Source organism: Tetrapisispora phaffii, chromosome 5 (assembly GCF_000236905.1).
Source record: "Tetrapisispora phaffii CBS 4417 chromosome 5, complete genome".
NCBI lineage: Eukaryota > Fungi > Ascomycota > Saccharomycetes > Saccharomycetales > Saccharomycetaceae > Tetrapisispora > Tetrapisispora phaffii.
This window is the reverse complement of record NC_016524.1, coordinates 74,627-101,960: the sequence shown is the minus strand read 5'-3', so window position 1 is coordinate 101,960 and position 27,334 is coordinate 74,627. Positions and strand designations below refer to the sequence as shown.

Sequence of the window (27,334 nt, the reverse complement as noted above, 5' to 3'; positions counted from 1 at the left end):
GAAGTTGTTTGTTCTTTTCAGATTATAATGCAACAAAGCTCATTACGAATCTTCAATATATCAATACAAATGAGCATAGTTCCTCCATAAGCAATTATGCTCTCTAACCTGATGTAATCAACTGTTATTGATTGGCATATCATGATGTAAAACATTGCATGCTAGTTGTATTGACATATAAATGTGTCCTTTTATGCTCTTGTTTCTTTTTTGGCCGAAACAAAGCGATACTTTCCCAGTAATAAATGGACATCGAACATTTTTTTCATTACCATGATAGCCACAAAAGGACCATATATTTGGAGATACAGGTTACTAATATGGTAAATAACAACTTTTTTCCACAGTAGTATATTAGTCTGGTACGTTAATTTTGGTTTGACGAAACAATAAAAGCATCAATTGAGTAAAAAAATACTGCGATGTTTTCAAGGATGCTTCGAAAATCCACTGCCCTATAGCTGCTATTGGGATTTATTATCAGTATAGTTGCTACTGAAACAACTTGAACGAGATCTCATTGGAATTTACGTTTTCAGAAACGTCTCACAGTTTGACACTACGTCTTTTCTCGAGAATCTGAATACGGCAATATGTTTTGTTTCTTTTTTGGATTGTTTTGCGATGCCCCTGCGAAGGATTAACAGTGCATTTTTTCGAATTGAATATAAAACTTGATGTAATCGTTTACATGGCTACCTCATTCGATGCCAGTAGAAACGGTAGTATAACACTTGTAACAGGTTTGAAACAATTGTAAAGATTATTAACAACCGCAGAGAAGCTGTTTTTAAGTTAGAGTTCTCAGGTAAGCTTATTTATCAATGGATGACAAAATGTTTGGTCGATGGTATCATAGCACTTAGAGATGAGAAGTCTATTTTGAGGTTAAGAAAAAATTTTTGCAATTGCTTTTAAATAATATAGCATTGATGAGGAAATTCACATACCTTTCATCTTATATATAATAAAAGTACATAAATTATTTTCTATAAACAAAGATACTTAATTCCATTAAATTTCGATCAGAACAGTGTCCGTTTGTGCTTCTAGTCCAACTGAGAGGAAACAGTAACTAATAAGAGATTCTAAACGGAGCCTTTTCTAAGTAATTGACCAGTTTAATAAATTAATACATTTGAAATGCCATATGAAAACCAAATAGCATTGAAGATCCAATATCTAAAGTTGAAAAGAATAAATGAATTAAATAATACTTTGAAAACAGAATTGGCAAGAGAACGTATTACTGCTTCAAATGCATCGCTTAATTTGATAAATTATACTACTACGAAAGAAGATTTTGTTATTTCAGAAATATGGGGTTATCCAAAGCCAGGTTCAAACCATTTTAGGAATAGTTTATCGGCAGGTTTATCTAGAAAACGTGTCAATGTTAACAGCAATGATGCATGTTGCACAATAGTATGAGATGATATCTATCTACCCAAAAGACTCTATATTGCACAATTACTGCATAATTACTGCAGCACACATATCGAGCGTATTTTAATCTCAAATATATTATAGAAACTTTGATTAAAATACCTTGAAAAAAAAAGGACAGTTGCTTTGAATAAAATAACCACAGGTGTATAATTAAAATGCCATAGAATTATTGATATATAGATAAATATATAATATTGAAGGGCTAATAATTTAATAAATTAAATTTGATCATTTCATGCTTCTTCTAATGCAGTATCTGCTTCTGGAGTATCGGATATATCTTCGGTTCTGTTCTGGTTCAAAATATTCATGGGACCTCCTAAGCCATTCTCATTTTGAACTTGAGCTCTTAAATTATTAAACTGTAACATCCCTAAATTCGTGTTAGGTATAGGTAAAGCATTTTCATCATCTGGTCCTCTTATCATACCATCTTCATTCATTTCACCGTCGTTAGTTAAATGTGCCAGCACTATCTCTCTTTGTCTTGTAAGAACAGAAATACTATCTCTCAAATATAATCTCAATACTACAGATGATAACTCAAATTTTTTCAATATATTCCTAAACCTTTCAGTGAATATAAGTTTAAATATGGATAAACCCTTAATATCTGCAGTAATGTTTGATTCTAAAATAATTCTCTGAGTGTCAACTAGTTGTCTATTTAATTCAATCATTTGTGTATAAATTTGAAGCATTTCATGTACTAGAAATCCAGTAAATTGGAATTGTACCCTTGCTAGGCTGGCTACGTTTACCTCAAAATCATCAATCCTATCATCCATCTCATTGTATCTTCTAATAACGTGTGCTAGTTCAGAATTCACATTATTAGATGCTCCTGGTGCCACAATACCATCTCTTTCATCATATTCCTCATCAAATGGATCTCCGCAAAATTTTCTATCTACAGCCGTTAATAATTCGTTAATTTCGCTGCTATCCAAAGTTACATTTCCGTAAGAAACATTATACCAATTAAATATATCGTCTAATCTATCAAAATCAATTCCCTGAAATAATAAATCATTATTAATACCATTCATTTGGCTGATACCAGTTGCTGCTAATATTGCAGCAGAATCTGCATTAACATCCAAGGTAATACGGCGTATACCTTCTTCCATAGCTTCATCGGGTCTTAATAAATTTTTAGCGGTAATATATTGTGTTAATACTTCGTTGATATCTGTCTCTGGGCCATCAGTTGGTGTGGTCAATCCCATAAGATAATGACGTAATTTGTGAACACCTTTTCCTGAAAATACACAAAATATAATTCTTTGATTTTCACTGAAATCTGTTGGAACTGCTCTGCAGAATGTAGTTATATCAGGTCTTAAAAATGAAGGAACTGCAGTTAGAGACAAATGTGAAAGTCTTGGACAAGCCATCAATAGTTCATATATAGGATAAATTGTTAAATTAGAACAGTATGATAGATGAACTCTCTCTAGAGTATCATTCCTTCCTCTTAATGATATCATATTCAATAAACCTTCATCGGTTATCTGAGTACATTTAACCAAGCCAATTCTTTTTAGCTTAGATAAATCTGCTAATTCATAAAGTGTACGATTTGTAAGATTTGTGCAGCAGGCAAAATCAACATATTGAATCCTTGGACAGGTTTGCACTAATACTCTTACACCTTGGTCGGTAATATTAAAACAATGACCAAAATGAATAGTTTGCAAATTTTTTCCTAATTTTGCTAACTGGAATAATGAAATATCAGTAATCCTACTACATTTTCCTAAAAATACATTTCTTAATTTAGGTGCAAGAGAAACAACACGTTCAATGGTTTTATCTGTTATATTTTCGCATCCTGATAAATCTAATAATCTCAATGATGGCAAATTTTGAATTTTTTTGGTTATTTCAAGGAATGCTTTGTCTGTTATGTTGGTGTTATGTGTATTTCTAAATTCTCTTAACTGAGTCAATTTTGTGAATAATGTTAACAAACTTGAGTCATGTACGTTAGGACACTGAGTTATATCCACTTCGACCAATAATGGGCATTTATTAGCTAGTAATTCAACCAGTTCATCATTTATCTCATTATTTGCAGTAATTTTTACCCTTTTTAGAATAGAAACACGTGAAATGAAGTTATGAAGAGAATTGAAGCTAATATTTCTGGCTTGTGGTACATAGAAACCTTGTAATCTAGGACAGTTATTAGCTAAAGTACCAAATATATTATCAGATATTTCCTTTATACCAGTTATATCAATACTTTGTAAGTATCGGCATCCTTCTAATACAGCAGAAATTGAATTACTAGTGATATTTTTACAGAATACAAGTGTCAACCTTTCTAAATTTTTACACCCAACAAAATGATAAAGTTCTTCATCATGCAAATAATCACCCACAAAAGAAAAATTTAATCTCTTTATCATAGCTCTATAATCAAATACTGTTCTAGATTTTGGCAAAAGCATAGTTCTCATGAAAATATCCAATTGATATTTTTTGTTGATGTGCGGTCTATAGTATATTATTTTAACTATGAGTTCTGCCCATAATTTGCATACAGAAAATAGTTTTACTATATTGTAAGTGCTATTAACTTTTTCTAAAACCAAGCCTAAAATCTCTGGTGGTAATGAGTTTAATGGGAAAATATTAGAATTGACCATACGTATTGGGTTTTTTAGTTTACTAAATGCAATGTTGGAAAATGAATTGGGGGAGCTGTATAATTTCAGATTTGTGTTCACATCATTTTCTATGTTATTTCCCTTTGGCAATGAATTCTGGAGTTGAGTTTGTTGTAAAAATTGTGAGCTTACATATGGATTTAGTGAGTCTAACCATTCAATAAAACTTTTGGTTGGATTCTGTGCATTATTTCCTTCTTGTAGGTTCGTTATGTAAGTTTCAAATTTAAGTTTAAATAGTTCGATCAACTGTATAAAATTTGTCCTAACTCTTTGTAGTTCGACTGTTTCTGTTTCCGCTGCTCTCAATTTTATCCTCTCTAATTTATTGATGTAAGATGCTATTTCAGAATTACTCTGTGAATTTGATTGTCTGATTCGTTGGTTATCTTTCCTTAATTCCTGGCTAACTTGTTCTCTTCTATGTTCTATTATTCTTATATATTCTGAAACTTTTTTCTCTAAACTGTTTTTAAAATTATATAAGTCCTTTGAGGACTCTGGTGATAAAGTAATTCCCGAAAAATTTACATATGATGATGTTCTTAATAGTTCATCTATCATCTTATTGTTAAGGTCCGATAATCTCTTATATTGTGAGTTCTCATTAGTTTGTTTATTGATGTCCAAATCATCATCTACTTGCATTAAATCGAGATTAACAACATTAAATGTGTCAGGATGGTTTGTTAATATATCTGAATTAGTGAGTGTATGATTATTTAGATTTTCTGTATTATTGACACTCCTTACTTGTGATCGTCTCAAATTGCTACCACTTAAAGTGCTACCGTCGGTATTCGTATATTCTTCATTTGTTCTGTTATAATTGATGTCATTATTCGTTATGTTGTTTTCAATGGGCAGATCAATATCCATTCTTGTAGGATAATATTATTTCAAGTCAATCTTATAGAAAATTTACTATAAAACTCTAGAACTTCCAGAATAAAATCACAGAGTAATTATGGTTGTAATTTTAATCTGTATCTGAAACTTCTTATAACCTTTTGTAACAAATTCTCTTAAAAGTAGTTAGTCTAATTGATTCGTTGTAAATTGTGGCAAAGAAGGATATTCTCAAAATTCTTCTATTGTGATCAATAGAAATTTGTTAAAATGTATAAATGCGTTTAATTTTATTTATGTGAGTATTTATATTCTACTTAAAACATGAAAGAGTTACTATTGTATTCAATATAACACAATGTAAAATGAAGTTAAATCATTCCTATATTAATCATCTTACCGCTTTATTAGGTTACTAAGTTAATTAAAGTAATCTAAAACTTTAAAATCTAATATTGTGGTATCATTTTAGACGAAGGTATTGGTCATAGTAGGAGAAGTATAATAAAAGTACATTCTATATAGTATTAAATGTTTAAATAGATAATCACACTTTAGTTGCCTTAAAGGTCTACAGTTGCTTAAATCTGAAATGAACAAGTGGTAGTTTGCATTAAACAGAATTGTTTTCTGTGCAGAGTGAGATCGATGACCATGCAAATAAGGTCAGAAGGAAGCAGAACAAAATTGTAACAAATTATTTGTTACAATTTACCTGAGACGAATATATAAATTTAGGTATATTATATTATATTATACTATATTATATTAGATATTAAGTATTTAAAGACGAATTTCAAATTCCATCAAGTATGAACGGTCATAATTTAATAATTAAGTTCAGATTTGTTTGAAGAATATGCTTACAATATAAATGTATAAGCATATATGCAAAGAGATAAGTTATGACTTTGATCTCATAGTAACAGCAACTAAAATATATATTCCTGCTTTCTTTAACTAAATGCCATACTTTTGTACATTGCCACCATTGAGTAATATTGAATTTTGGTTTTCATTATTATTAATCATTAAGGATTCAATCTGGCTGGTTAGATCATCATTATAAGGAAAATTGGAGCTTGTATTACTGTTCATGGAATATAATGATGGATAGTTGTAATAGCCATGATTAGTGTTACCATTTAAATTTGGATTATTGTTTGTATTATTGTTATTCATTGTTAATAAAGGTGTAGGGCTCAAACCAGGATATCCTGAGGTTGGATAGCTATTATTCATAATCGGTTGGTTCAATTGCATGTTCTTGGTCAGAGCCGGTTTATTCAAAGCTGCCCCTTGATTTATATTCTGCGCCCCATTACTTCTTACGCTTGATACCGATACATGGCTTACGTGTCTTGTTATATCATTGCCTTGAACAGCATTTGCATAATTATTACCATTAGAATTTCTCTGTTGATTATTCTGTGAATTAGGAGATTGAGGACTTAAAGAGGCAAGTCCCACTTCTTCCATTAATCTTCTATGATTTTGAGCCGAGCTAGAGCTATCTAGTAATACTTTACGTACCTGCTTAACAACATGAGCACGAATATCATCTTCTAATAACGGCATTGATAAAACTTTATAAATAAATGTTGGCCCATTACTTTTATCGTTCAAGATTTTAATTAGTGCTTCAGGGGGTCCAGAAGATTCATCTTTGTCCTTATCAACTCTTTGTTCTCTTTCGCCTTCTTTATCAGAAGGTATAGGGCCAAAAATAGTGCTTAAAATAATATTTCTTGTAGTATCATCTCCTCTGAAAGTTAAAATCTTCAATATAGTTAAAGAGGATAATTTGTGACAACTTAATTCTACAATATTAGGAACTAGTCTCTTAGCAAATATTTCATGTCTATTTGGTAAATTGCATGTATCCAAAAACCAGGTTACTAATAATGTACCATTACCATTTGTTATCAAGTATTGGACATATAGAACAATTATGGCACTTAAAACAATGGTCTGTTCCTCAGTAATAATATTGTGTGCTTCTAAACATGCCCTTACAGCTCTTGAACCGTATCTATTTTGTGCTATTGTCCAAAAGTTAGCAATGATGCTTTCAAAAATAAAATTATTCCAAGGAAATCCAAATTTTAGAACACATTGAATAACATAATTACCAAATTGATCATTAAATAATGGAGTACAATATTTTTTAACACCTTCAGCAATCAGCATTTTTTGTCTGCTAGTGGTAGCTTTCTTGATCATTTTTTGACAAGCCCAAGTACCATTCTTGTGAACACCCATAGTAGTTAGGTATTTAGCAGTTTTTCTTAACATAATATCCTTGATAATATCAGAAGAATGATCAAACAACTTTTGAACAATAGTATTACCCAAATAATCAGAACTTAGCTCTGGTAATTCATCTAACATTACCAAAGCTAATTGTTCTATTTCTAGATCACTCATTTGGTTTCCGTCAATAATCTTACGCAGTTCACGTAAGGTTGGTGCATCGAATTCTTTACTAGGATTGCTCTTTGGCAATGGGCCAAAATTGGAAATATCTGTTTTTCCTTCATCTTTTAATGCGTTGTTAACAACGTGATTAATTATCAACTTATTCACTTTGGTATCAAAAGAGTTTATAATATCTTTCAATGAGTCCTGTTGACTACTGATTGTTTCTGGGGGCAAATGGAATGGACATTGTTCTTTGTCTGCATTGGTAATGTGAGTAGTTGACTGATGAGAAGCATGTTGTTGATTATTTGATAAGCTGGAATTTTGTTGATTGTGATGCTGCGAATTTGATTGAGTTTGCTGTTTTTGGATTTGTTGCATTTGATGTTGCAGTTGAATAAACTGCTGATTAAAAACTGGGACAGTAATGTTACCTTGCTGCTGCAATGAGAAATTACCGTTGAATAATTGTTCTTGTAACAGAGATCTACCATTTTCATTGTTAAACTGCATGTTAGTCATCCTGTTTGGATCAGGTACTGGAGTTGGGAAAATTTTGGCAAACGCGACATGACATGGTACTCCTACCATTGAAATAGCTTTATTTTGTAACATTTCGGTTGCGAGTACAGCGCTGTTAACTGAATCGAATTTAACTAAGGCAATATTTAAATTTTGCAAAGTTCTAGCGGAATTCACTTTACCAAATCTTGAACACAGTGTGACTAAAGCTGTACTAGTCAAGTTAATAACATTATATAATTGTGAATTTTGCTGTTGCATGGAGAATATGTTTGAGATCGAAATGGTATCAGATGGCAACAAGTTTGAGACTTGGTTAATATATGGGGCAGTGGTATCCGTTGTAACCCAGTTAAGTGAAGTTGGGTCGACATCATCATCAACAAGTGGAATATCAACAATTTCGTTGTACATTCCTGAATTCATCACATTGTTAGTGTTATTAATAGCATTGTCACCATTCATATACATGTTCTGAACTGGGAACGCAGGCGTACCTGTGCTGCCTGAGATGGTAAATGTACGATTTCTGGAATTCTTTTGTTCATATAATACATTATCGGGATAAATATTTGTGGCAGTTGATTTTGAACGCTGTCTGTTACCAAAAAAATCAGTATTTTGACTATTATTCATTTGAGAAGTGGTAATATTATTATTTGAAGACCAAGTATTATTGTTATTATTATCCTGAACAGAAGAATTTGTTGTTGGGAATGGTTGAGGTATCATAAGGTTATCTCTATTGTTGTTTTGAAGTGAATTAGTCACATCAGATGTGAAGGTTTGTAATGAGCTAGAATATAAATTGTTATGCAAGTATGGATGAGATAAGTGTTGTTGAGTTAAATTTTCATTGTTTGTTTGCATATTTTCCTTTGCATTATTTGGAGCCCAAATTGTACTCGATGCTGGACCGGCACTCATTGATAAATTAGTTATTTGAGAGTTCATCGTATCTGTTCTCCTTCTTGCATTGTGAACATTATTGTTTGTATTTGAGGTAGTAGCAGATAACAATAAACTAGTTGAATCATGTATATTTGAAAAGACATTGAGTTCGTTATGTTCTTCTATTTTTTCTGTCACTGGGCTTCGTTCATCTTTCTTAATTGATTGAGGAGTAATTGGTTTGGTAAACTTTTTATTACCATTATTATTACCTGTACCGTCAGGGGTTGTTGTGTCGTTAGGCAATTTTTTTGAATGATGTAATTTTGCACTCAACGAAGAAGGTAAAAGGTTGCTTAGAGTGTTTGAAATTTTATTACCTGCTCTTATTCTATACGATCCAATTTTTTGAGGATGTAATGAATCTGGGTCATTCCCATGGATTACATTAACCTCATTCTCACCTTCGATGGATGGCAATATTATCAGCGGGGTCGAACTTGCACTATTCATAGGCATTGATGTTTTTCTCTTCGGAGTGCTCAAAACATTGAAATCTATGGTTTGAATATCTTGATTCCTATTTACATTTGAGTCCGCTGCCACATTATCGCCATCAGTGTTTTCCAATGAAGTTGAGCTCATGTGTGTTCAAAGTGCTTCTTCAAAAAAATTGAAGTAAAATGTATGGATATCTGAATGTGAGAAGGAATATTTTTGTTTTCTACAGCAACTTATAGACCGACGAAAGAATTATATAGAATGTGGATAACCAAAGCAAAAGTAGTTATTAATTATTAATTATTAATTGTGTATGTCGTTATAATGATATTGGTTTGCCTCTGACTTATCTAATCTCCTTATCTTGATCGGTTTATGAGTCAACAAAGCCATGTATGAATATAAATACAAATATGAATATATGTACTTCTTAGAAATGAATATTTTATTTTAAGTATCTATGCTCTTATAAATTATTATATATTATACTTTAGTTACATGTACAAGTTATCGAATATTTTCCACTATGTAATCTCAACGAAACCGAATCCGAGAGACAAACTGGCGCAGGGAAAATTTTATAGAGAAGTGTATTATCAAAGGAAGACTGCTAACTTCCGCATCAAATACTTTGAACTTTCGAACTCTCCAAGTCTTAAAACAAGATTAAGTTATTTATACTGGGGGATAACACAACAACAGTAGTTCGTAGCTAAGTGAAGTGGAATATCAACAGTAAAGCTTACAGAAGATTGAACGAGGGGAGAACGCCAAGTACGGTAAGCTTAGCGTTGCATAGTTGAAGAGTATGTAGTGAAGTAGAAATAGTTCTAACTTCGGTTCTTCAAGGCGAGCAAACTAATTTCGATAGAAGGTTTACTGAATGGATAGAGAGTGCGTGTGCGTGTGCGTGTGTCTTATACTTGCTTTCCTGCATGAGCCGATTGAATTGCAAAGGGTGGTTGGTTGGTGGTGGAGTCGTTGTCGTTATTTTGAGCCTAACTGAACAGTCTTTAGTGGTAAAAGACACACCACTGTCATTGAGGGTTGTTGCAACGACAGGCTGATAGCTATTGTAAAAGAGGCCGAGACACTATGAGATTACAAGGATTGTGCGTTGCAGTGCGCTCGGCTGCTGGTTGAAGCAACGTAAAGCTAAACGTACTTTGCTCCCGCGGACAGCCGAGGGAAGTGCTGCGGAGAGAGATGATAAGAGAACATTATATCCCTCACTGGTAGCCGTCCGGGCTACTCTACTCGGTGAAACGCGGAGGGTGTGGTGGACAGGGATGAACGCGAGATGAGTGCGAACGCAGAAGTGTGGAGAAAGACGGCGTGCAGTTGTTTCTGATGTAGATATTGTGCTGTGGTTGTTTGTTGGAGAGGTGGCGGAGCTTATGTCGGTGTGAAAGCGCCGGAGCAAGGAGGGCTTGCTAGACAATGGCCGCAGCGGCTGATTTGTCGGCGGTACTCTGAAGAAAGTAATGGTGCTGCACAGGACTGTACCGCATGGTGCGTCGTTTTGAGCGTCGTCCTGCGGTAACACCTCAAAAGAATGAGTGACCTGTTTGATGTGCGAGTGTTTCTCCGGTGTGTTGGCGGTCTCGGACCGTTTTAGGTAATTGCTAGTCATGTGACTTGTTTGGTGAAAATAAAATTACATTTAGGCAAGAAGTGTCGCTTTTTCTAGTAATAATATTAGTTACAAGAGTAAGGAAAATGAGTTATTTAGGTGACAGAAACTAATTGTTTATTTAATAAATAATAATGTAAAATGATTCATGCTTAGTAAAAGTATTTAAACTGAAGTGTGTATGCATTTATGTATGTCATTGTAAGAAGCATCATCAGCGCCCTGCCCTGCCACCCGATGTGTCCCTTCTCTTGTTGTAATGACACTAATTCCACGAAATTGATTTCTTGAAATTGAAGATGGATAGAGACTACGTTGTGTTTGATGATTGTAATGGCAGTCAGGTTGGTACTTATGAAGAGTTCTTTGGTGCTATTGAGAGCTTGGTTTTGAATGCATCAGATGCAAAATCTAAAAAAATATCTAAAACTGTACCTGTAAATTTATTATCTGATGAAATGATTCTATCACCAATCAGTGATTGTAATGGCGAAAGGGGCGATAACTCTCAGTTCTCTGACGATCTTGGTTTTGAAGATTCTTTTGAGAAGCAAAGTCTGGAATCTACAGATGCTTTCCTAGAGAAACTGAGGCATAATAACAGTTTGCAGAAGAAAACTGTGGGATTAGGGATACATGTAGAGAAGTCAAATTACAAAAATTCAGAAGGCGAAGATTATATAGTGGTTCCAAAAATCGATTCCACCTCAAGAAGAATCCAACCAAAAAGGTTATTTTTCTATTTATCACTTGATGGGATTTCGCAGAAATTGCAAAAGCGTTTGTCTTATTGCAACGCACAATTATCCATAAAGATGCAACGGAAATGCGTTGTTTTGCAAACTGTAAAAATACCAATAACCTCCATCAATATATCAATCGTTTTCCAAGACATACTGGTATTTCCAAGCGATTGGATCCAAAGCCACGACCAAGTTAACGTGCTCTTACAGGTTCACGGCCAAGATCAAAATCGCAACTTGAAAAGTGATGAAGACCGTGTAAGTAGTAATCCATTTGCTATGAAGTTCTCTGGGAAAGCAAAATATCTAAGGAAAAAAAAGGTTGTAGAAAAATTAAGTGTCTCCCACACTTTTGAATTTTTAAAGGGTATGAATACACTAGGTTGCAATAAAGTTGATCTTAAAAAACTTATGAAGATAAAAAATGAGGAGAAGAGAATTCCACTTTTTAGTAGTCCATCAGAATTAATTAAACAGGAATTAAAAAATCCATCACAAAATGTAATAGCAACACTTGTACTGCACACATGTGGATCGTCGTAGGCTATGTAAATACGGTTTCATGAAGGACATTAAATTAATTAAATAAAATTTGTAGTGAATATGCTAAATGTATATATTTATGTGTATATATATGGTTCATGAACCTCCCCTTGATAAACTCTATTTCTGTTGGGGTGAACCTGTATTTTGTTGTTGAGATGGTTGGGCACCAGGGATTGGTGGAAATTTCCCATTTGGCATCTGTTGTAACATATGTGGCATTGGGAATGGAGCAAACCCGCCAAACATAGGAAATCCGGATGGTGGTACAGGTGGGTGGCCAGGATTGTTTTGCATTTTATTCATGTCCATGTTCATGTTCATGTTCATGTTCATGTTCATACCCATATTCATGTTCATATTGTTACTGTTGTTGTTTTGTAACTTATTTGAAATAGTAGAAGAACTCTGGTCGATAGGTTTTTGCTGTGGTACTGCTAATTTACCTTGTTGTTGTAATGCCATCAATCCCATAAGTATTTTATGAGGATTGTATTCTTGTTTTAGCTTTTCTTGCTTTTGCAAATATTCCATCCAAGTATATTCATTAAAACCGTAATTAAAATAATCACTTAGATTAGCACCAGGTTGTCTCCATGGTTTTTCTTTTAATACTTCGGGACTGATACTAGATATTGGTTCACCTTCAAATAAACCTTCGCCATTAATATCCAGAAGAGATGTTTCTGTTTTTCTTGCTGCAGCCTCAGAACTACCTTGCTCATCTGCAGCACCTAGTTCACCTGTTTTTTTCTCTCCAGCTTCATTAACTTTACTAACATCGGTCTCGCTTGCTACAGTAATTGTTCCTGATGTTTGATTTGAATCCAACAGTGATGCATCATTAGTGCCAGTACTGATAATAAACTCGACATCTGAATCACTCTCTTCATCTGAATATTCCGAATCAGATGCGCTTTCAGATTCATCGCTTTTACTGACACTATCTGTCTTTGATTTTTTAATCGCATTACCTTTTGTTCTTCTTTCAACATCACCGTCCGCTTTTGTTTTGGTTCTCTTTTTATTTGCTATTGTAGTCTCTTCATCAGACCCATATAAGAACTTATCATCTTCATCACCCGAACTCATTTTGTATCACTATTAACTGTTTCGATGTTGAGATGAATCACAATTTCAGAAAATAATCAACTATGATTTGACAGAATTTGGTTACGTTGATAATCTTATTCTTTCACATTAAGTTAACATTAAATTTAAGGATCAACAACAAGTTATAATAATTCAATACAAGCATTAGTATATAATCTTTTATTAACTTTTCTAATAATTTCAAAATAGAACTTAATATTCGTATTCTATGATATTTGCAAAAACAAATATTTAAGTGACTGTTTTTTTTGAAAATTAAACATCCGAACATATTTTTAAAAAATATTTTTTGTTTCTGCGTCTTTCAATTTTTCAATTATATTTTTTGAAAAAATAAATCTTATCCAGCAACTATCAATCATTCTATTCACGATGGTGTCCACTTTTACACTGAAATTATAGTAGTATTTGATATTCAGAATGCGATATTCCTAAGAAGTTATGTATTTATATAATATGTAATGTCCAGTATTAATGCCATTCATTTACTCTCATCTACCAGAGGAAACGCTTTCTTATCCTCCATGCATCATATTATTCGCATCATATACTACCCATATTTTTTACTCTTCTAATATTTTACCTTTGTCTAACAGTGCTGCCATGAAATATTAAATGGTTCTTGGAAATTTAGACAGAAAATAATTTGTCCCCTTCTAATTTTCAGCCTAGGAGGAGACAAATCCTTTCTAAAGTAATTTTTTGTTCTTGGGCAGGCGGTGGTCCAGAAGACGATCTTAGGCTCGAGATGCTTCTCTTCTGTTCAAAGCGAAAGGAGAAAATACATCACCAACAGAATCATATACATAGTCTGTGAAATTTTAATAAGTTTATTCTTTGTAATGAACAAAATTTCAATTCATTGGTTGTGATTGTATGTAGTAGTGTGTTTAGTAATCTCAGTGACTTTTGTATTCTTGGAAAGTTATGATTGAACTTGAGTTAAAAGTTGTATATGTAATTTAATAGTTTTAATATATAAGAAGGTCACCATTCAAAAGTAGTTTTGTTACAGTTAGTTTGCTCATTAGACCAGATACAAGTAACACAATAGTAAAATGTATGGATATAATAATATTTTGAAACTAGAGGTATAAATTGTATTTGAAGTGGTAATGATAATGGCACCTGTTGAACCGTGATTATTTATTAAATATTCTGTAAGGATTACTGTTATTTGAACAAAGAGCTACTTAATAGGGCTTAGTGACATGATATGTAGCCTAGTGGCAATCCAACTGATATCCGGAATTGAAAATTTTTTCAAGAATCTATTATTTGAATAATATACTTAAATCTTCAACAATATTCTATCATAAATGCAAAGCATGTCTATGTGAGTTGATATTATTTGATATAAACTTGAGTTGCAAGATATCCATTGAATTTGATTCTATGAGTAGCGTTGATTTTCAAAGTTAGTGCATATCATAATGGAACCATTATATTTAACCTGACAACAGTACTTCAATTTATTTATAGTACTGCGATACAATTTATAACCACGACGTTACCTTTGCAATTTGGTTTTTTTACTTAACATCACATTTATTTATTATTAATCTTTCTATTATGTGAATCACATAAGTCTAGAAACTTAATAAAGATAAAACAATATTTATAGGGCTAAAAGAACTAAGAAGGTTGGTATTACCGGTAAGTACGGTGTTCGTTACGGTTCTTCTTTAAGAAGACAAGTTAAGAAATTAGAAGTTCAACAACACGCTAGATACGACTGTTCCTTCTGTGGTAAGAAATCCGTTAAGAGAGGTGCTGCTGGTATCTGGACTTGTGGTGCTTGTAAGAAGACTGTCGCTGGTGGTGCTTACACTGTTTCCACTGCTGCTGCCGCTACCGTTAGATCTACTATCAGAAGATTAAGAGATATGGTTGAAGCTTAAACAATTAAAAAAATAAATCAAATAATAATTTCATCTTTTTTATAATTGTTTTCAACTAACAAACAAAATCACATTTCTTTTGTCATATAATCTTATATGTAGTTAATGTATAGTCTAAAAAATAACACAACATCATAAATTTACTCTGTATTCCCTTTTTAATCCTAGACATTGGTTTTAACTAACTTTTTAAGTACTGGAGAGACTAAGTAAGTTCTTTGAGGTTATCAATAATTGGTTAGTTAGCTGGTTATTGTCGTTGCAGAATGAGATGATTGGATGGAGTGCACTCCTAGGCAATTACCCGTACTAAAATCTTTTCATCGTTCTCGCATTTAAAATAGTCACGTGATGTATTTGATGAATGGAAACAGCCAAACTTAACTCAAACCTGGGTAACTAATTTATTCAGAAACGATAAAATTAACCTTGCGATCTCTCTAAAGATCTAACGTATATCCGCCACTCTCCTAGTCCTGCAGCCACGCACTTCTGTCATCTACCCCTGCGGATTACATCACTCCTCCCACATCGTCCGTTCGGTAAGAAATGAAGTGCCTCCTTCTTGGGTATTAGTGAGAAAAATCAAAGACCACGGTCTTTCTCTATTCTCATCTCTTTAATCTAACAGAACACGGCACAAACAAACAAAGCTGTACACTTGTAACAAAATGCCCAAGTATATAGAAGAAGAAGAAAAGAAATAGCTAAAGCCAGAAAATACAACAGTAATTGCGTGCGGAATATTAAATAATCCACCCTCGGAATAACAAGATTAAATCAGCAATTACTGTATCTTCCATATACAGAATTACATATCCAAATATGGTAATTCATATCATGTCGTTTTTCTTGTTTCTGTTGTTTTTGTTGTGTTTTCCTAATCGGTCAATGTAAACGATATTGTACGGTAATCATCTAGGAAGGAAAACAAAAGCAATTTATTCATTATCCTAATTCGTCGTTTTGCGGAACAAATAAATTAAAAAACTATTTCTATAAACGGAAACAGGGTTCAAAAATCTCGAGAATAATGATATATTGACATTTTCGAAAATATAAAATACATCTCGATATCAATTCCATCAATTACAGCCAATTGTTCGTATAGTGCACTTTTAAATTTTGACGTTGCAAGATTCCTCAATCAAGGAAGTTCATTATCTTGTCGCAAGAGCTTAGCTTAACATGCAGGTAGGTTATTAGATTACTAAAGAATGTCTCAAGGCACTTAGTGTTATGTCAAACACTATGACTTCGTAGAGATATTATCATATATTATAAATGTTCTTTTTCGATTAAGATGTGGGTGTGCTATTTATGGTATTGTGTTGTTATTGTTGTTGTCTTTGTCAGCATATACATGCGTCAGTTCAGCTGCTTTTGCTTGAAAATTGTGTTTGATTGTATTTGCTGTCTTTGAGGTCGCTTAGAATCTTATTAATCTAGTTTAGCCATATCGAATCAAGGAAAATGTGGTGCTGCTTACATTCAATCTTCAAGTTATGGACATTTGTGTCTTCGTAGGCTATTTTATGGCTAACAATTTTATTATTCTGTATTTTGCCTTGGCTGAGACGATATTGCTTTAGATAAGGTGTGCTATTTAGAAAGCTAAGGCGTTTCTTCTCATATTTAATTGCTTATCTAAAAACTTGGGTTTTCCATACGTGTGGCGGTTATGTCAACGTGGTGTTGAATTATTTTCCATAACACATGTGTATTGTCGTTTTAAAAACATACATAAGTATTGTATTTACTGAATTCGTGCGGATACATATTCTTTACTGCTTTTCTTCAAATGTTCGATTTTACACTTTACAGAGAGATCTCTATCCATTAGACTCACACTATGATAATAGTAACAAACTCCCATTTCTATATGCTTCAAAAGATTAGTTAGGACAAATTATATCGTATGCGAGGAAGACGATATTCTGTGCCTTGTCAGATGGGTGGACCAACTTGATCAAGGTGTGCTACCAACAGCTTACTTAAGAGAAGAAACTGAATTAAATAAAACAATCTGACAGCAATTTATGGCATCTCAATTGGTTAATTTGGAAAAGATTAAATATTTGTAAATTAATAAGTCACAAGGCTTATATTTGACTATATCGTGACCGTCAACTTCACCTTCTGCATTCGCATCAGAGACAATCTTAGTAGCCTCTCAAAGCCGTTCGAGTGACGGAGATACAGTTTAAAGTTTATTATGTGAGAGTTTACAATGTGTTGATGACTCTTCGTTGATTCAATTAATTATAATGAAGATGCAGAGATCAAATATGTTCTTAATATTCAAGATTTTGATGAAAATTCAGAGAATAAAACTATTGAGAAGTTCTGTACTGAATTTATCTACTGCATTGTGAAGTGATACATTGCAATATTATTAATAAATCTATATGACCACAGTTACCTTCCCCAGATCCACAGAAAAATATATTAAATAGAAGTTAAGCTGAAACATTTCAAAGAGTAAAAGACTTTAACATTTATATTCATAAGCTTGTTAATATTATAACTGGTTCACAGTCATCCATAGTCTTGCAAAGTTTACTTAGTTCTTGGTTGATGGGGAACTCTTTGGGGTTGATAAGAAATACAAAATGTAAAGTTAAAATATATTATAATGGTGATTATTATATTACCAAAGTTAAAGAAACAGATTTAGATAATCTCTGTAAATTAAGGACAATATTGAAAAATAAGATAAAATTAAATATAGACAATATAACGGATACAGGGCTAGAAATTACAGTAAAGATAGCTGGCTAGTATATTGTTGAAATAGCAAATGAAGTAGCTTATCAAAAGGTATTATCTAAAATATGGTTTGAAAACAGACTGGATCTAGATATGGTGTATACTACTAAAGGCAATACCTACCCCTATTTTATCATCAAGTATGACAGTATATAATAATAATGATGTTAATCGGATAAGCATCGATAAAGATTTAATCTCTTTAAATATTATTTGCAATTACATATAATTCTACAATCAAAAAAGTATTGTTTAAATATTGCAAATTTAATATTTAGAATGGTTTTTTAAGTTTTATTTAATGTATAAGCGTACCCTTTATTAAAAAAGTTGAGATAAAAAGGTATTTAATATATTACAACATTCGGAGAAGATAAAAAGATTGCTGTTCTACATATAAGGAAGAAAGAAACTTCATAAATTGAAGTGAATTGCATAAAATCAAAAATGAGTAATGAATATTCTGTTATTCCACTAGAGTCTAATCCTGAAGTTTTTACAAATTTTGCAAGAAAGTTGGGGCTAAATCAACAATATGTATTTACCGATATATATTCCTTAACAGATCCGGATCTTATTGGGTTTATTCCAACTCCAGTCAAGGCTATTATTTTGCTATTCCCAATAACTGCAGCTACAGAATTGGATAAAAATACAAACAATGCAGATGTTTCTAAAAAGCCACCAATATGGTTCAAACAAACGGTTAGAAATGCATGTGGCCTGTATGCAATACTACATTCATTAAGTAATAACAAGGATTTATTAAAAGAGGACTGTGAACTTGAAAAGTATTTGGAGACACATATCAAAGAATATAATAAATATGAAGATAAAATTACAAGTGATTTTGTAGTGAACATCAGTAACAAAAATACAGAATATTTTGCGGAAGGACAAACCAGTGCTCCATCAGCTGAAGGAAATGTTGATTTGCATTACATAACCTTCATTGAGAAAGATAATGATATATATGAATTGGACGGTAGAAGACTAGATGGTTCAAAATATCTAGGGAAAAAATCTGATTTGAATTCGAGTAATTTATTAGGGGAATCTATTGTTGCTAATAGAGTTCAATGGTATATGGATAGCGCAGATGTAGATAAAAAATTACATTTCTCATTATTGGGTTTAGTTCCATCTTGGGATTAAAAGACTTGATGGGTTATTTAAATGTAAATTATATTTGTAATCTACATGATTATTCAAACTCTTTGGGAAATCATTGGCACTATTTATGTGATAATAAGTTCATGATATAACTGCTAATTCCTATGTCACATCAATTATAATTAATGAACGATATTGCAGGAAATAACTGATCAAATGCTGTTTGCGTGGGGATGAGGGTGTAATTAAAAAATACAGGGAAAAAATGATCAAAATAGATTGTTTAGGCTATATATGTCATATAATGATTACTATATATTCTATTATGGAATCACGTTTTGAACATATCGATAACTTGAGTGAAAATACCAACCTCAGAGTATTCTAGCAACATTCATTGAGCGCTATGATACTGGCTAGGTTACACGATCACATAACGGCATTACGTTCACGCAGCAATTAGGAATTAAGCTGGTAAACAACTAATTCCCAAAACAAGTACTTGATGGTATATCATATGTATATATGATGTACTATAATCAGAGCTTACTGTGGAGAAACAAGCATAGAACTAGTAACAGGTCCAATGGTATTGATGTCAACTGGGTGGTTAAGTTGTTTGTTAGTGTTCATAGTTAGTAGGTATGGATTATAATATTTTAGTCTGATCTGTTCTCTTATTACATAAACTACAAATAGCGAACACCATCAGAATACCATTATAGACGGTTGCATTTGAGACTTACGTATCGTCACATTCTGTTCCTCTTATATGTTGGTGTATTTCAATTCATTTTTTAAATGACAGGTCAAGTGAATGGGTTAAACGACTAGTAGATTGCAAGATTAATAAACGATAGATAGACTGAATTAACTAAACGATCGTTTATTAATCTTGAACCCCGTTTAATTCTACTGTTTGCAATTTGTCTTTACAACTAATGGATCATAGATCACATAACTTCTGTTATAAAATCTGAGATTCCTGACACTTGCAGGTACCATTTTTTGGTTTTGTAACGATAATTTCCTGAAGAAGTAATATCTGGTATCGTAGTGTCAGAATTATTGTAGTGTATGTGACAGAACTAAGTGTTTATGAAACTTTGAGTCCAGAACCAATTAATCACTTACTAATGGAAAGAAGGTCTAGAACAATCTTCCAAATGGTAGGTGAAACTTTTTCACTACAATGTAAATGGCTACGAGATAAACACAGATGTACAATACGGCGCTAAAGATCTTAGGAGAATGAATGAACACATAATGTGCTCACTCAAGCATAAGATAATTTATATATTAAGAGGACACCTAACTCTATGTAGAATTGTTAAAATATACTAATAAAAGACCAATCGATTATTTAACTATTACGAAGATGGACTCTCGAAAGCAACTAAAGTGACTAATGACCCTAACTTAGACGTTGGTACTGCTCAATAGATGAATTCATTACATTAATATATTAATAGTTGTTAGATTATATACTTTATAATCAGATTAATCTCTCTGGTCTCTTGGACCTGGATCAATGAATTATTTACTATTGATTACCAGGGTTTATATATACATCATATTTCAATCTGCCGTTCTGTCCAACGAGACGACGTCGTCGGCTTGAACACGTACGGCAGACTGATGGTTCTACAGTACTATTTATACAATAGAAATTCTGTTATTACATTGTTGCAGGCACTATTGTTTCAGGTTTGCAACAATAATCTCCTAAAGAGGTAATGTCTGGTATCGTATAGTCACTTATACGACCAGTGACATTTTCAACACTACGAACACTCTCACTCTGTAAGAATAGTATCGAAGTAATCTTTAGTTCTCTACAACAGAAAAACATTACGGCTCTGGCCTAATCGATACTCTAGTAAGGCATGCTTCTGAGTTTTCATAATCAGTCAATTTCACTTTCAAGTAAAGACAGCAAACTATATATTTCCATGGGAGTTTGGCCGAGTGGTCTAAGGCGTCAGATTTAGGTTCCAACTTTGTTTCGTGCGGAGTTTCTTCTTAAACATTCTGATATCTTCGGATGCAAGGGTTCGAACCCCTTAGCTCTCATATTTTTTTGCATTCACACTAATGTATTTAATATATACACCATATGCTCTTTCTTATAGTAACGTTACCAATATGGGCAATTCTATCATATCTAATCATAATTATGGTGCCATGCAACGTTTAAAGTGTTTTCTAGAACGCTGTTAAAGCAATGCCTATGGTTTACATTCCAACTTACCCGCTTCTTGAAAGTTCCCAGCATTAACTTTAAATTGAAAATTGAAGAACAGTGGAAGACCTCTCAGAATTAAATATATGATTCAAATATGTGTGTGTGTATGTATATATAATTGACCTTCCGAACCTGGATTGTGCTGGTATTAATTAACCAAGTAAATATTGTAGAGATAGTGAGATTCAATTGTATACGGATAACGCCAGTGCATCACGTTCCCTTTATAATCAATATTTGTGATTTTTTTTTCAATTAGTCGTCATGTTCCACTCTGGTTTACGTTTATCAATTGCAAAAAGAGGAATGCATAGGGTTCCAACGCTTCCTAACTATGCACGCTTGGTGAGAGATGGTATCCCTAAAGTCCTATCTGCTAAGGCATTTGACATTGCATGGAAACAACAACAAAAACTGAATTGTGAAAAACTGTCATTGCTAACCAGCGGTACATCGTTGGAATCGTATTTGCCATTTCATATCATTTTGAATACTTCTAAGAAACAATTCCAGACTAATATATTCAATGCAGCCTCTGCAACTCACAATAATCATTTATTTATTGAAAATATTTTACCCACAGAAACTTCAGTCCCTTCTGAACCTTCAAGACATTTTCTATATGTCGTTGAGAAATCATTCGGTTGTTCTTGGGTTGAATTGAAGAAAGAAATCATTAAACGTGCCAAAAATGATGTTCTAGGGCAAGGTTGGCTATTCCTTGTGGAAAATAATTACAAAGAATTTCATATTCTAACTATTCAAAATAATGGATCTCCATATTATTTCCCAAGGAATCAATCGATAGATTTGAATAATGCAATTTCATTAGATGAGTACTCGCAATTAAATGAAATAAAGAAAATAGTCAATGAACAGACTTCAAAAAATGGCAAGGAAAAAGTTGAAGATTGGACCATGCCAATAATTTGTATCAACCTATGTGACCATGCTTATTTACATGATTATGGTGTTAAAGGTAGATCTGAATATGTAAAAAACGTTCTAGATAATTTGAATTGGAATGTTATAAACGCAAGACTGTACTCTGATTCAAACAAATAATCATTTTGGATATAAATACGAAAAACATTCCTTTCAACAGAGAAACTTGTATATAGAATTTTAATCAATTCAAAAGTTGGATTATTATGGAAAAATAATGTATATAAAATGAAGATATAAAAGGTCTTACTTTTATTTGTAAAAAAGTTGAAAAGTATTGTATCTTGTTATTAAACATCACTTGTATCCGCATGCAGGTTATTTTTTAAATAATTTATATTTAACCCTTTATATCACTTTTACACCAACAGGCTTTCCATATTCATCTTTCATTATGGTAGCCCTTTGTCTGTCACATAGACTCTTAATACACTTAGCTAGTAACGGTTCAGGCATTCCATGGAAATCCCATCCAATAGTTTCATCGCCTTGACTTAGCTCGTAAAGGGTCACCACTTGATTTAGTTTGACAGCAGTTTCGAACCATTGTAGAATCACAGATGACCATAAATCAACGCCTTTCCACATAATATAGTATACAGAATTACTCTCAATGTCATGTTCTGTTCTTATAGCTTTACCGTTTTCCACCATGTGGGTCCAAATTTCTTCTACGAAGGTGTGAGGAATAGATCTTTGAATCGTTTCATTAACGAATAAAGACTTCTTTTCAATTGCATTTGAATCTGATCCCGTCAGTTCATCAATCTTAGTCTGTATCAAATTACCTTCTGATGTCATCATCCAACAATTCATGCTTTTTGCGTATTGCAATATTAAATCGATCCATGTATCAATTTGTTGTCTCCGTATTAGAGAATTCACTTGTCTGGTGTATAATGGAGGGAAGTAGTATACCTTTGGAAGTTCATCGAATGCACTCATAATCACTCAATGTTTATAACTTTGTCCCAAAGCTATGTAATATTGACAAACTATGGAACTATGTTTCTATACGGAAAGTAAATGTAGGTAGACTCACTTGTCAAATTAATAATAGCCCTCTTTTATATTTTATTGTCTATGTAGTTTTTTAATTTGACAGGATTGCGTTATGCGATCAATTTCAAAAATCGACAACTTCTGAAATATGCAGTAAACATATAAAGAACTGAAGAACTTGAGGGTCAAGTTGTTGCTTAAGGATTAGATTTTGAATTGTAGATTTTCACAATGGTGGTGTCTGAGTTAGGATTAAGTGGTGCTTAGGAAATTAGATCCTTTGAGGAGTGTTCCACTAGCTAAGACCTATATCAATGGAAAGAATAGCCCGTTTAGAAGAAGAGCATGTTAAAACGCATTCTGAGTTACTAAAGGCTCTTGATACGCTGTACTTGTTGAAAAAAAGTGGTGGCAAAGATATAGAGTTGAATCCTGATCGCAAGCAGCAATTAGAAACACGTACTAAAGTTCAATTATCGTTACAGAAAAGCATCCCTTTATTGCGATCGATTAATTCTGTATCGAATATGCAGAATGGTAATGACAACAGTGGAAAAAGCACAACAGAGAACCCAGATATACCTTCAGCTGAGAAAATGTTAGCCAACAGACTCGGCTCATTTATGGAGGAAGATTATGAGAAAACGCAGGCGTTGTTTGAAGCAATGAACTTGGAGACTGAAGAAAGAGAGGAATTGCAACGTGAACAACAAAGGTATGAAGCGTTGATTGCACAATACAAAGATCTTGCCAGCAAACTGGACGACAAGCTGGCAAAGCAGAAAGAGATGAACGAGCACGCAACTGCCGTCTCAGACGAGGAGTACCTGCGTCAAAACGAGACCATGGAGCAGCTGTTGTTAGCCTTAAAAATACACGGTGGGTACTTAAATGCAACCGAGTAACGATATGTCACAAGCTCATCACCAGCTCAGCTCATCGATTGCTTTCTCGTGTCGTTTTTATTTCTCGTGTCTCTTTTTCACGTTTCTTTTTCTGGTTCTCTCCCGTTGCGTAAAAAAAATTTTTAAGTCAAAAATTCAGAAACCTCATCTCATCTCAAGTTTCATATTCAATAAGATTGCATTGTAAGGAATGAATGAATGAACTGGATTGACTTGGCTTGATTGCATCTGGAGAACTTGTTCGAAGATTGATACATTTTAATAATTCGTATAAGCCTTTGAATTGGTTCTTAGCTTGTGACGATTCTAATATAGAGCATCTGGGTCTTTATTTATTTTTTAATCTTCACTCGCTACAGTTCCAAATATAAAAGAGATTGTGAATATATATTGCCAGTCGTGGGTAAAACGGAAGATTACATATATATATATTAAATTTATTTGTATATATATTGTTCTCTTTTCAGTTAGCAAGTAATAAAAGACAGTAACGAAAGAAAAAATACATATATAAAATGAAGTACGTTGTTGTTTCTGGTGGTGTCATTTCAGGTATCGGTAAAGGTGTTTTAGCATCCTCTACTGGTATGTTGTTCAAGACCTTGGGTTACAAAGTCACCTCCATCAAGATCGATCCTTATATGAACATAGATGCTGGGACGATGTCTCCATTGGAGCATGGTGAATGTTTTGTTCTAGATGATGGTGGTGAAACTGATTTGGATTTGGGTAACTATGAACGTTACTTGAACGTCACTTTGACCAAAGACCATAACATTACCACTGGTAAGATCTACTCTCATGTCATCCAAAAGGAAAGAAAAGGTGATTATTTAGGTAAGACTGTCCAAATTGTCCCACATTTGACTAATGCTATTCAAGACTGGATCGAACGTGTTTCACGTATTCCTGTCGATGACACTGGTTTAGAACCAGATATTTGTATTATTGAATTAGGTGGTACTGTTGGTGATATCGAAAGTGCTCCATTCGTTGAAGCTTTGAGACAATTCCAATTCAAGGTCGGCAGGGAAAACTTTGCTTTGATCCATGTCTCTTTGGTTCCTGTCATTCATGGTGAGCAAAAAACTAAGCCAACTCAGGCTGCTATTAAAGATTTGAGATCTCTAGGTTTGATTCCAGACATGATTGCTGTCAGATGTTCAGAAATATTAGATCTTCCAACTATAGAAAAGATCGCTATGTTCTGTCATGTTGGTTGTGATCAAGTCGTTAATGTCCACGATGTTAATTCTACTTATCACGTCCCATTATTATTACTAGAACAAAAAATGATGGATTATTTAACTAAGAGATTACATTTAAACGAAATATCTATCACTGATGAAGATATCCAAAAGGGTAATCAATTATTAATCAAATGGAAGTCAATGACTGGTAACTATGATGAATCTTTACAGACTGTTAAAATTGCTTTAGTCGGTAAATATACACATTTGAAGGATTCTTATTTATCTGTCATCAAGGCTTTAGAACATTCTTCTATGAAGTGTCGTAATAAGTTAGAAATCCAATGGGTTGAAGCTTCTGATTTAGAACCGGAAACTCAAGAAACAGAAAAGGATAAATTCCATGCTGCTTGGAATAAAGTCAGTACTGCTGACGGTATCTTAGTTCCTGGTGGTTTCGGTTACAGAGGTACTGAAGGTATGATTTTAGCTGCCAAATGGGCTCGTGAGAACAAAGTCCCATACCTAGGTGTCTGTTTAGGTTTACAAATTGCTACCATAGAATTCATGCGTAATGTTATTGGTATGAAAGACGGTAAATCTGCTGAATTTTTCCCAGATACCGATCCAGAATCTCATGTTGTTGTTTACATGCCAGAAATTGACAAGGAAAACATGGGTGGTACAATGAGATTAGGTCTAAGACCAACATATTTCCAAGACAATACTGATTGGAGTCAAATCAAGAAAGTTTATGGTAACAAAGATTCTGTCGCTGAAAGACACCGTCACCGTTACGAAATTAATCCAAAATTAATTACACAATTAGAAGAAAATGGTTTGATGTTTGTTGGTAGAGATGAAACTGGTGATCGTTGTGAAATTTTTGAATTAAAGAATCACCCATACTACGTTGCCACTCAATATCATCCAGAATATACATCAAAGGTCTTAGACCCATCTAAGCCATTTTTAGGTTTTGTTGCTGCTTCCGCTGGTGTCATGCCAAAATTATTAGATGGATCTCTAGAATACGAAGGTTCTGCTGATTTCTAATTTTAAAATAGAGCGCCTGTTATCATTTAAAATTAAAATATCTATATAAATAAATAAATTAAATATACAATCAATTTGTATATTCACAAGTCATAATAAACAAAATTACATTGAACGAACCTCTCACATTATTTTTTAGACGAGCAATCTGTAACTTTGTAATATATTCACTAATGATAGAATTATTTCATTTGCTGGCCTTATAGGATATTAATAATTCCACAAGCTGCTCTTGGACCGGAGTTACCATTTATCAATGATTCTGGGTTATTTCCCAGTCCTAGATCATCAGTTCCTGAGTGGATAACTAACGTTCTTCCAAGGACGCTATTTGCACCAAATAATTTAATCTCATCATCTAAGATAAAACCTTCTGCAATACCGTATGAATCCGTCTGGACATTGCCCAAGTCACCTACATGTCTGACGGTAGCATTGGGTGCACCATGATTCATTTTAAAAGGATTGTAATGTCCTCCAGCAGCCATACAATGGTTGGAGGTATTTCCAAACTCATGGATATGAAAACCCCTTAAAGCGTTAGGTGTGTTGCCCTCTAAATACCACGTTATATTGGTTGGGGAGTCCTCTGTATATTGAGTTAAATGGACAATTCCACTAACATTGTAGGTACCATTGAGATATGCGACAGCAGAAACCATTTTCCTATATGTAATTGATTTTTAGGGCTTAAATTGGACACTAGAAAAGAATTTAGAGACCCAGTTTACTAATAAAAGTTTGTGACATTGATATATATATATATTAATATTTTGTTTAAGAGACACCTCAAAAGAATGACAGTGTCGTTTAGGTCTATTACATAATACCTCAGTACACAACAAAACAATAAATAAAGAAAGTTTAC

At 33.1% G+C, this 27,334-nt stretch overlaps 12 protein-coding genes and 1 non-coding gene across 13 annotated transcripts; 8 read left to right on the top strand and 5 right to left on the bottom strand.

Moving 5' to 3' along the window:
• Positions 1–1,143: 1,143 nt before the first annotated feature.
• STE18 (Ste18p) lies at positions 1,144–1,431 on the top strand (the record flags this gene model as incomplete). Its single annotated transcript, XM_003685538.1, has 1 exon — positions 1,144–1,431. One exon carries the CDS (start codon positions 1,144–1,146, stop codon positions 1,429–1,431), a length of 288 nt encoding a protein of 95 aa, XP_003685586.1.
• Positions 1,432–1,682: 251 nt separating this feature from the next.
• GRR1 (SCF ubiquitin ligase complex subunit GRR1) lies at positions 1,683–5,003 on the bottom strand (the record flags this gene model as incomplete). The annotated part of the gene is made up of 1 exon (XM_003685537.1): positions 1,683–5,003. The coding sequence occupies one exon, from the start codon at positions 5,001–5,003 to the stop codon at positions 1,683–1,685; it is 3,321 nt and encodes a 1,106-aa protein (XP_003685585.1).
• A 930-nt stretch (positions 5,004–5,933) lies between these two features.
• TPHA0E00550 (uncharacterized protein) lies at positions 5,934–9,452 on the bottom strand (the record flags this gene model as incomplete). The annotated part of the gene is made up of 1 exon (XM_003685536.1): positions 5,934–9,452. The coding sequence occupies one exon, from the start codon at positions 9,450–9,452 to the stop codon at positions 5,934–5,936; it is 3,519 nt and encodes a 1,172-aa protein (XP_003685584.1).
• Positions 9,453–11,240: 1,788 nt separating this feature from the next.
• Positions 11,241–12,227, top strand: TPHA0E00540 (uncharacterized protein; the record flags this gene model as incomplete). The annotated part of the gene is made up of 1 exon (XM_003685535.1): positions 11,241–12,227. One exon carries the CDS (start codon positions 11,241–11,243, stop codon positions 12,225–12,227), a length of 987 nt encoding a protein of 328 aa, XP_003685583.1.
• Positions 12,228–12,347: 120 nt separating this feature from the next.
• Positions 12,348–13,319, bottom strand: FIP1 (cleavage polyadenylation factor subunit FIP1; the record flags this gene model as incomplete). Its single annotated transcript, XM_003685534.1, has 1 exon — positions 12,348–13,319. One exon carries the CDS (start codon positions 13,317–13,319, stop codon positions 12,348–12,350), a length of 972 nt encoding a protein of 323 aa, XP_003685582.1.
• A 1,079-nt stretch (positions 13,320–14,398) lies between these two features.
• On the top strand, positions 14,399–15,241 carry RPL43B (60S ribosomal protein eL43; the record flags this gene model as incomplete). The annotated part of the gene is made up of 2 exons (XM_003685533.1): positions 14,399–14,400; positions 14,965–15,241. Coding segments are annotated over 2 exons (279 nt in total).
• A 3,216-nt stretch (positions 15,242–18,457) lies between these two features.
• YUH1 (ubiquitin-specific protease YUH1) lies at positions 18,458–19,165 on the top strand (the record flags this gene model as incomplete). Its single annotated transcript, XM_003685532.1, has 1 exon — positions 18,458–19,165. One exon carries the CDS (start codon positions 18,458–18,460, stop codon positions 19,163–19,165), a length of 708 nt encoding a protein of 235 aa, XP_003685580.1.
• A 1,912-nt stretch (positions 19,166–21,077) lies between these two features.
• Positions 21,078–21,196, top strand: TPHA0Etrna4L. The gene is made up of 2 exons: positions 21,078–21,116; positions 21,152–21,196. It is a non-coding gene; the product is annotated as a tRNA-Leu (tRNA).
• A 436-nt stretch (positions 21,197–21,632) lies between these two features.
• On the top strand, positions 21,633–22,433 carry RSM26 (mitochondrial 37S ribosomal protein mS42; the record flags this gene model as incomplete). Its single annotated transcript, XM_003685531.1, has 1 exon — positions 21,633–22,433. The coding sequence occupies one exon, from the start codon at positions 21,633–21,635 to the stop codon at positions 22,431–22,433; it is 801 nt and encodes a 266-aa protein (XP_003685579.1).
• Positions 22,434–22,661: 228 nt separating this feature from the next.
• VPS25 (ESCRT-II subunit protein VPS25) lies at positions 22,662–23,258 on the bottom strand (the record flags this gene model as incomplete). The annotated part of the gene is made up of 1 exon (XM_003685530.1): positions 22,662–23,258. The coding sequence occupies one exon, from the start codon at positions 23,256–23,258 to the stop codon at positions 22,662–22,664; it is 597 nt and encodes a 198-aa protein (XP_003685578.1).
• A 371-nt stretch (positions 23,259–23,629) lies between these two features.
• On the top strand, positions 23,630–24,220 carry MCM16 (Mcm16p; the record flags this gene model as incomplete). The annotated part of the gene is made up of 1 exon (XM_003685529.1): positions 23,630–24,220. The coding sequence occupies one exon, from the start codon at positions 23,630–23,632 to the stop codon at positions 24,218–24,220; it is 591 nt and encodes a 196-aa protein (XP_003685577.1).
• A 515-nt stretch (positions 24,221–24,735) lies between these two features.
• On the top strand, positions 24,736–26,466 carry TPHA0E00460 (CTP synthase; the record flags this gene model as incomplete). Its single annotated transcript, XM_003685528.1, has 1 exon — positions 24,736–26,466. The coding sequence occupies one exon, from the start codon at positions 24,736–24,738 to the stop codon at positions 26,464–26,466; it is 1,731 nt and encodes a 576-aa protein (XP_003685576.1).
• Positions 26,467–26,666: 200 nt separating this feature from the next.
• Positions 26,667–27,128, bottom strand: TPHA0E00450 (uncharacterized protein; the record flags this gene model as incomplete). Its single annotated transcript, XM_003685527.1, has 1 exon — positions 26,667–27,128. The coding sequence occupies one exon, from the start codon at positions 27,126–27,128 to the stop codon at positions 26,667–26,669; it is 462 nt and encodes a 153-aa protein (XP_003685575.1).
• Positions 27,129–27,334: the final 206 nt, after the last annotated feature.